At 44.3% G+C, this 9,220-nt stretch overlaps 1 protein-coding gene across 1 annotated transcript; it reads left to right on the top strand.

Annotated features, from left to right (window-relative positions):
* The first annotated feature begins 2,862 nt into the window (after nucleotides 1-2,862).
* LOC130212031 (uncharacterized) lies at nucleotides 2,863-7,832 on the top strand. The gene is made up of 4 exons (XM_056443121.1): nucleotides 2,863-2,976; nucleotides 6,233-6,306; nucleotides 6,389-6,748; nucleotides 6,855-7,832. Exons 2-4 carry the CDS (start codon nucleotides 6,240-6,242, stop codon nucleotides 7,223-7,225), a joined length of 798 nt encoding a protein of 265 aa, XP_056299096.1. The 5' UTR covers nucleotides 2,863-2,976; nucleotides 6,233-6,239; the 3' UTR covers nucleotides 7,226-7,832.
* The last annotated feature ends 1,388 nt before the right edge of the window (nucleotides 7,833-9,220 follow it).

Here is a 9,220-nt window from a genome sequence, read left to right as displayed (position 1 = left end):
CTCTTAACATTTTAGTTGAATACCCCTGCTGTAGAGTGTACATAAAAGTGTATTTATATAATAAACATTTGATATAGTGCATTAGTAATTCATATTGTGCATCATTTTACATTATTGTTGGTAATAAATTAATTTAAGCACCCAAAAATCTGAAGAGCCATTTGGGAGCCGAAAGAGCCGGCTCTTTTTAGTGAGCCGAGCCAAAAGAGCCGGTTCACTAAAAAGAGCCGGAATTCCCATCACTAGAAACCACCTGCATAGTTTGTACCTGTGCGACATCATGAAAGTGAGTGAGCTAGCTCCTCCCCCTCTTTTGTGTCACTGTCTTTTGTTTATTACCTTCGCATTGAAAATGCGGAAGGTTATGTTTTGATCACCGTGTATTTATTCATTTATTTATTTGTATGCGTGTTACTCGCATAACAAAAAACCGAATCGCATGAAATTTGGTGGGATGATTGGTTATTATCAGGGGACCATTTGATTAGATTTTGGGATCAATCGGGTCAAAGGTCAAGGTCATGAAACGATCAAAATCTTGTTACCATAGCACGGTCAATTTGTATCCAATTGGCAACTAATGCCAACATGTTCATAATTTAATGCCCAATCTTGTGATATGCGAAAGTATGCGCTCTACAGAGTGCCCGTTCTAGTTACTGATGTGCTGATGGAAATAAACTCAACTCAATCTGTGTTCTCTGCAGTGGAACCTTCTAGAACCCAGAGCGTTCTCTGAGTTTTGGTGAAGATGAGCGTTCAACGTTTCAGGAAGTGAGGAGGAGGAGATGCAGCACAGGTCACACAGGCCACAGGTCACCATATTATTCTTTCTTCAACACTGAACACTCACGTGTTCATGGGTCCTGAATCAGGGGCGAGGTCAATGGATTATATATTATATAATTTACATTATTGTGCGAATCAAGACGATCATTTGTTAATTTTCAATCCGGAATCTTATTTAGTGCTTTAACAAATGTTCACTGTTAACTTCTGGTTTGTATTTTAAAGCAAATCTGATACTGAAGATTCAGATTTGGATTTGATAATCCAATCCTGCTTGTTGGAGCTATTTAATTTGACTTTTGTATTTAGGTTTTATTGTAAAGTAATATTGATTATTTGTTGCTTATTTAGGTTATGTTAGTTGTTTCTTAGGATAGTTGTAATTTAGTTTAATACATTTAGTTGTAGGTTCACTGATTGGGTAACACTGGGCACCTGTGGTTATATGTAGAGGTGGATAGGCAAAAAACCAGCATGCACCTGGGTGGCCGATGGTTTTTTACCACAGCACGGACAGGAAATGTCAACATTTTGTTTGTTCTTTTTTTTGTTGGTTTAAATAAATTCTCAGAATACTAACAGGCGGAAATGGACAGTACTTTCTTTTGCATGCGTCAACACCAAAACCCACGGAGCATCAGTGGAGGTTTGATTTATGTTTGTTTGATTTCGGACGACAAATGGCCACTACACTGCTTTTTATCCAGATTAAACACTGCTGTGGAGTACTTCAAAACTTTAGTGGGAAATCTGGATCAGTTTGATCCTGTAAGAGCCACAAGTGTGTTTAGTAAATTTAAGTTTCAGAATTGTTTATAATTTAATATTTAGAATTATGCTCACGGTGGAGGAACAATAAGTTGAATATATTAAAAGATCTTTATGTTAATGACGTCATGACGGAAGCAGGTGTGAGAAAAGAGCCCCATTAGACATGAGAGATATAGGTTTTTTTTACCGTAAGACCATGAGATCGTTTTGAACGTTTATTATTTTGTATACTTTGTCAGCGGTTTTTGCTGTTTAAAATAAAATCTAAAGAAAAGTAAATGAACGGTCTCCTGTCATGCGCGTGAGAGGAAACTCACTGTCTGCAGCTCTTTAGCGGATTAAGAAAACAACAACGACGGAACGCCGCTACAGACCCTAAGAATCAGGATTACCCTGATCCCACCTCAGGTGGATTTGAGGGAGATTACATTAAAGGTTGGACCAGCCGAAGTGTAACTGCTCCCAAAGTTCATTGTTTGATACAGATATAGCTAGACTGCTGTTTGATCAATGTTTATTTTATTTGCACGTTCCTTTCTTTTTCAGAAAACAGTGAAAAATGGAAGTAAAAAAAAAATACAACGTATTCGTTGAAAATCAGTCAAATGTATTTATTAACATGCATTCAGCACACACACTTAATGTTCTTAGCCAAAGCTTAAACGGTTATGGCATTTGGAGCAGCTCTGTGTTAACTGTTTTCTCTTTCCACAAACATCTATAGAGAGAACACATATCAAGGTTTTAAGCTTTTGTTGACAACTGTTTCCTACAAATGCAACTTAATCGAGTTTATTTTGTATAGCCCATTATCACAAATTACAAATGCGGCTTTACAAACTGTACACATAGACATCCCTGTCCGAGGACCTCACATCGGAGATATGAACAACACATTTTAAAATCTACACCCAATGCATTGCGAGTAAATGCATTAAAATGTGGACCGTGACGTACAGACGCTAGCCTCTTAGCTAGCTTGTTAGCTCCTTAACACAGAAGTCAATGGAGCAGCGTTAGCTCGCGTTAGCGCGAACTCGGCTTTATTTTTCTTCGCCGAGCTCTACTTTAAATTTTGTGCAGATTTACGTAATTTGTTAATTTAATATAGTGATTGCCTTTCATCTCGTCTTAGGCCGCATCAACACTGACCAAGATTATACCTACATTTAGAGACAACATTAGTGCCAGCTTCTCCTATTCTCCGTAAAATGCTCGCTCCGTTTCCGGTTACCTGTCTGATCTAGGGGGCGGGGCCGACATCAGGAGGTAACCTGCACCTATATAAACTCTGAACCGACTTCACGTTTCTTCATTTCTCTTCAACAACTCGCTCAGAAGGATCCAGACACAGAGACGGGAGGACCTGGAGAACCTGGACTCTTTATTTCTTCGCCGACTGAAGACGTGTCCGAGGTAAGGCGTGAATGTATCATGTGGTGTTGTGATAAATCAGGGGTTCCCAAACTTTTTAGGCCACGCACCCCCTTCTACATCCCGACCGGGTTCACGCACCCCCAATTCAGAGAAGAGTTGTTGACGGGGGGGGGGGGGTGCTAGTGGGAGTCGCGCGCGAGCCGAGAAGGATTGCTGACGGGGGGGGGGGGGGGGTGCAGACGGGGTGCAGACCGGCGTCGGAGCTCTGCGGCGACCACGATCGACGTATCTTAATTATTACACCATTAGACCGCCATTACATTTTTCCTCTCGCGCACCCCCTAGAGCGCACCCCCTGTCAACAACTCTTGCATTCTGTTGCGTTTTTTTTTAAAGGTGTGGGGGATTGGGGGTGCGTGAACCCGGTCGGGATGTAGAAGGGGGTGCGTGGTCTAAAAAGTTTGGGAACCCCTGCCCTAGAGACAGCTCGCGCGCACCACACTTTGGGAATCCCTGTGATAAATGATGAACAGATTCAAAGGAATGAAATCAAGAAGTGGAAAGAATTACATTAAATTACATTCGGCTACATGTCATTTAGCAGACGCTTTTATCCAAAGTGACTTACAATAAGTGCATCAACCTAGAGCAGTGATTTTCAACACACCAGTGCGCCGAGACCCCCGTCGCACACCGGTGGGGGTCTCGCCGACGGGGGTCTCGCCGACGGGGGTCTCGACGACGGGTCTCGGCGGCGGGGGTCTCGGCGACGGGGGTCTCGGGCGGGGGTCTCGCCGGCGGGGGTCTCGGGCAGGGGTCTCGGGCAGGGGTCTCGGCGGGGGTCCCGGCGGCGGTGGTCTCGGCGGCGGGGGTCTCGGCAGGGGTCTCGCCGGCGGGGGTCTCGGGCAGGGGTCTCGGCGCACACCGGTGTGCTCACTCACACCTCTGGGGACCCAGGTGAACATCGTGGCCAACACTCTCACGGTGTTTATGGTTTATTTTTGTGTTTTATGGTTTATTCTCGGGTTTTTTAAAAGTGTTTTTCCAGACCCCTGGTCTTATCAAAATAAAATAAAGTGACGCGGTGCACACTGGTGTGACGCGTCACGCAGATCCTCAGGGACTGGTATTTCAAAATGATCCACCAGCAGCAGTCCACTAGTTTCATTCATATCTGGCTGTATTAATACTAATATTACTGCCATTTGTTCAGTGTTGAACAAGTTGGTAAAAGTGAACCATACTGATGACCGAACGGGTCAATGGTCAAGGTCAAAGGTCATGAACAGGTCAAAATGTTCTTGAATCGCCTGAAAGTTGGTGGGATGATTGGTTATTATCCGGGGACCATTTGATTAGATTTTGGGATCGATCAGGTCAAAGGTCAAGGTCATGGAAAGGTCAAACTCTTTTTTTACCATCGCATGATACATTGTTATCCAATTGGCATGCAACTAATGCCAAAATGTTCATAATTCAATGCCCAATCATGTGATATGCGAAGGTATGCGCTCTACCGAGTGCCCGTTCTAGTTATATATAATATGGTTAAAGTCATTCATGAACCAACTTCCTTTTGTTTTTCCTGAACAGTCCTCATGGACTTTTCCCTGAATCTGTTCCGTCTCTACCTGTTTGTCACGATACTCATATTATAACTTCTATACATATTACATACCTGCCATAGATATCATGATACCCGATACCAGAATTCAATACAATAAAAACAATATGGTACCATAAATACGAGACTGGTATATTTATCTATAATAGTAATAAATAAAACATCTGTATGGATCACTTTTTACCAACTTGTTCAACACTTAACAAATGACAGTAATATTAGTATTAATACAGCCAGATATGAATGAAACTACATGGTTCCAGCATAGCATTGATGATCACTATGAGGCCGTTAGTCTCTGACCAGATGATACACAGTTCATCAGGATGAGCAGCTGTAGAGTTACACAACTTTACAGACTGACACATTTCACTTCTAGCATCTTTTTATTCTTTAAGCCGAAGTCGGTCTCTAAAGCTGCGCCACTTCTCTCGCTGTGAGCTGCGCAGTCGACGACGACTTCCACGAACATCGACGTTTTTTGATAATCTAGAGGTCCTCCATTCTGACACCAAGTCATTGATCGGGCCCTATAATGAAAGTAATTAGTAATAAATAAAAGAATTAATTGTCATTGTATATAATATGGTCATTCATGAACCAACGTCTTCAAGTCTTGTGTGCTCTGCTGAGCCATGAGTCTGTTCTGCCTCTACCTGGTTGTCACAATCTTCTAAACCAGGGGTCGGGAACCGGCTCGCGAGCCATATATGGCTCTTCCGGTGACGGCATATGGCTCCCAGACAATTTTGATTTGAGAAAAAAAAAAATCTCCGCCCGCCCCCCTGAAATGTTCTCTATCGCGCCAGATTACAGCAGAAGTAATTTAAGGTTCTTTCCTTAAAGACGTCTTTGTTCTTTTATTAAACTAAACGTCTGTCTCGCGCGCCTCAGAGCTCCGATGCCGGCGTGTGCGCATGCATCGGGGCGGAGCAACAAAAAAAGTCACCTGCAGGGTCCTGGGTAATGTTTAAAGAACTGGATGGATTGTCTGATAGAATAAAAACAGCAGGTCTTGGAGCAACAGCCTCAGGAAACAGCTCAGCTTCATCAGAGTCTCCTGAATCACAGGAGCCCCCTAACGCGTCTCGTCCGGATGTCCTGGAGTAGATCAAGATGTATGAGGCTAAATGCTAATCGCGATGAGCAACACTACTGTAACATTCCGTCACTCTGTGTCATCAACCACGCTGATCTTTACCTGGCGTGGATCCATACAGGCGGAACTATTCGTTGCTGTCACCTACGTCATAACAATACCTACGCGTAGGCCACGCCCCTCTACCTGACAGAGAGGCTGGATTGGCGGTTGGTCTCACACACCAGAAAACAATGACGACAGATCACCACATCAATGAGAAAACTCAAATCCTATTGTAGACAGGGCTACATTATATATATATATATACACCTTATTATTATTATCTATCTCATGAACATGTATTATCAGAGCTACGTATATATATATGTATGTGTGTATTTATATATATATATATATATATATATAGAGTACGGAAGGTGCACGGGCGGGGCCTAATGAGGCCAGGCACGTTGATCCTTCAGCGTCCAGCTCTCTGGCGCCCTCTGGTGGCGCAACGGGGTATTTCACCGTGAATGTTCGCCGTCCTAAGTGAACGGGGTGTGACTCTTGTCCTCCGTCTCCTCTCACAGGGAGCAGATGAGCTGCAGGATGCTGCTGCTGCTCTTCATCCCGCTGCTCTTCATCCTCCCCTCCTGTGTCTGCGGTGAGTTCTCTCCCCTCCGGCCCTCAGAAACATGCAGGTGGGGTTTAAAGGCTCTGCTCCTCCCTCTCTGTCTCCTCCACAGGACCCTTCGTAGTGAACGTGACACAGAGCTCCTATCAGGCAGAGGAGAACCACAGCGTCACACTGGAATGGACCTTCACCACCAACACTGAGCGCCCCTCCGACTCCCCGGATGTCTTCTGTAAACTGTTTACTGATATCAGGCCCTTCAACATGTTGTATGTACTTAAAGGAGTCCAGATCCCAGACACTCAGGATGAACGCTTTGCAGGACGAGTCCAGTGGGACCAAGACCTCCTCAGAGGAGGACGAGTCAGACTTCATGTGTCCAGACTCAGGACTTCTGACTCGGGTCAGTACGCGTGTGGCGTGTTGACAAGTTATGGGATGAACTCTGAGACGTGTTGGCTCAATGTCTCTGGTAGGTTGATTCAGTAGAACTCTTTAAATTTTCTTCTTCTTCGTCTTCGTCGTCTTCTTCGTCACTTGAATTAATGAATCGTATATTTGTTCTGCTCTCTTTGCAGCAGTGAGGGATCGACCCGAGACAAACGGACCAGATGGGGGAAGAGATTCCTCAGGGACAGAAAGTCGCCCACAGCCAGAGAGTCGGGGACGGATCGTCCTCTACTGTGTACTGATGACAGCTCTTCTGGTTCTTCTGGTTCTTCTCCTCAGTGGACTGATAAGAAGTCCTACTCATGAGAGAGGAGTCCTCTGTGCAGCCATCAAGGAGCTGAAGTTCCTAAAGAGAGAACCCAAGAGGACTGACAGGCCTCTGCCTGGAGGACCCCCTTTAGAACAAGTCCTCAGTGAAGAGGGACTCCCTTCAAGATCCTCAGTCAGAGATGTTTCAGTGAGGGAGAATTCAGCCAATCTTCTTCTTGAAAGATGTTGACCTGCTGCTGGAGGCCAGTCCATCCAGGGCACATCTTGAGACAGACACTATTCACACTCACATTCACACATATGGGCAATTTAGAGTTCAATTAACCTGAGCATGTCTTTGGACTGTGGGAGGAAGCCGGAGAAAATCCCTGATTGAAAGATGTTGACATGCTGCTGTCCATGAAAAACATGGTATAACAAGTGATGTACCAAAACTATGATACATCATTTACGTAATGTATTTCTTTCTACTGACATTTTATTTATATATTTTTTATTTTCAAGTGTTACTGTTTTGTAATGTTCAAATCAAACTGAAAAGTCTTGTTTCATTGTTGCTGAAGGTGTTTGGGGGCGGCTGTAGCTCAGTGGGGTAAGAGGGTCGTCCTGCATCCCAAGGTTGTCGGTTCGATCCCGGCTCTCCATTAGTTGCAAGTCGAAGTGTCCTTGAGCAAGGCACTGAACCCCCAGCTGCTTCCCGGGCGCATCACTGCAGCCCACAGGGCCAGCATGCATCAGGGTGGCTGATGGTTTTTTACCACAGCACGGAGAGGAAATGTCAACATTTTGTTTGTTCCTTTTTTTGTTGGTTTAAATAAATTCTCAGAATACTAACAGGCGGAAATGGACATTACTTTCTTTTGCATGCGTCAACACCAAAACCCACGGTGCATCAGTGGCGGTTTGTTTGTAGGAGCACGAGCACGGCGGGGCCTAATGAGGCCAGGCACGTTGTTCCTTCAGCGTACAGCTCTCTGGCGCCCTCTGGTGGCGCAACGGGGTATTTCACCGTGAATGTTCGCCGTCCTCAGTGAACGGGGTGTGACTCCGTCTCACAGGGACTATTTGTTGCTTATTTAGGTTATGTTAGTTGTTTCTTAGGATAGTTGTAATTTAGTTTAATATATTTAGTTTTAGGTTCACTGATTGGGTAACGCTGGACACCTGTGGTTATACATAGAGGTGGGTAGGCACAGGACCAGCATGCATCATGGTGGCCGATGGTTTTTTACCACAGCACGGAGAGGAAATGTCAACATTTTGTTTGTTCTTTTTTTTGTTGGTTTAAATAAATTCTCAGAATACTAACAGGCGGAAATGGACAGTACTTTCTTTTGCATGCGTCAACACCAAAACCCACGGAGCATCAGTGGCGGTTTGATTTATGTTTGTTTGATTTCGGACGACAAATGGCCGCTACATGAAATAAAAAACCTTGCTTGTGAACGCAAGAAGAGGATCCCGCAGTATTGGACTGGATGGATCGCATTGGATCGTGTTGGATTATCGACGGAGAAACTGGTATGTGATGCGACTGCTGTAGAGGACAACGGCTAAACGAATGGAGTTTAAAAGTCACCACACAGCCATGTTTCGTAAAGTTGAAGAAGTCTGACAGCAGTGGCGCGCTGCATGTGATCATTGCGCAATACGCGCACCACTATCAGCGGCCACATGGATTAAAAAGCCGACTTCAGTGAGTGTCTGTGTGATGAAGCGGATCGGCCAGTGAGCACCCTGTCTGTGTTTGCTGCCTTTAAGCCGCATTTATGTCCGATTGCGGATTTTGATTGCTGTACAACAAGCAGTGATAATACACTTTAAAAATGGCTGACGATAAGGCGAGTGACGTTGAATCGCTGTCAGCAAGAAGGAACATGAAGTTAACTTCTAAAGGCTTGGGCTATTACACGGAAATGTGCCAGCAAAAGAGAAGTACAAAATGTAAAGAAGCCAAAAAGTGTTTGGGAAACATTCGTGAGTTGATGGCATCAAATGAAAATGTCCATTCAGTGACTGCTGAGTTTGCTAAATTCATTAAGTTTGACCAAGACACAAATGAAATGCATGAATCGTTTGTGACCTTGCCTTTACCACAAGATGAAGTTGCAAGGCAAAATAAAAATCATGAAGAAAAAATGACTGTTTTATGAGTTCACGGAAAGAGTAAAAGACTGGCTGTCAGAAATGAGTCAACCATATGAGCAGCCACAGGATGACGTCA

This window comes from Pseudoliparis swirei, chromosome 21 (assembly GCF_029220125.1).
Source record: "Pseudoliparis swirei isolate HS2019 ecotype Mariana Trench chromosome 21, NWPU_hadal_v1, whole genome shotgun sequence".
NCBI lineage: Eukaryota > Metazoa > Chordata > Actinopteri > Perciformes > Liparidae > Pseudoliparis > Pseudoliparis swirei.
Note: the sequence above shows the minus strand (reverse complement) of the source record. Positions and strands in the feature narration are given on the sequence as shown.

Bases quoted from the DNA above. Each gene is read 5' to 3' on its own strand.
- LOC130212031 (XM_056443121.1), top strand. From the start codon at position 6,240: ATGAGCTGCAGGATGCTGCTGCTGCTCTTCATCCCGCTGCTCTTCATC. The intron at 6,307-6,388 runs GTGAGTTCTCTC...TCTCCTCCACAG, and splicing joins CCTCCCCTCCTGTGTCTGCG to GACCCTTCGTAGTGAACGTG. The intron at 6,749-6,854 runs GTAGGTTGATTC...CTCTCTTTGCAG, and splicing joins GTGTTGGCTCAATGTCTCTG to CAGTGAGGGATCGACCCGAG.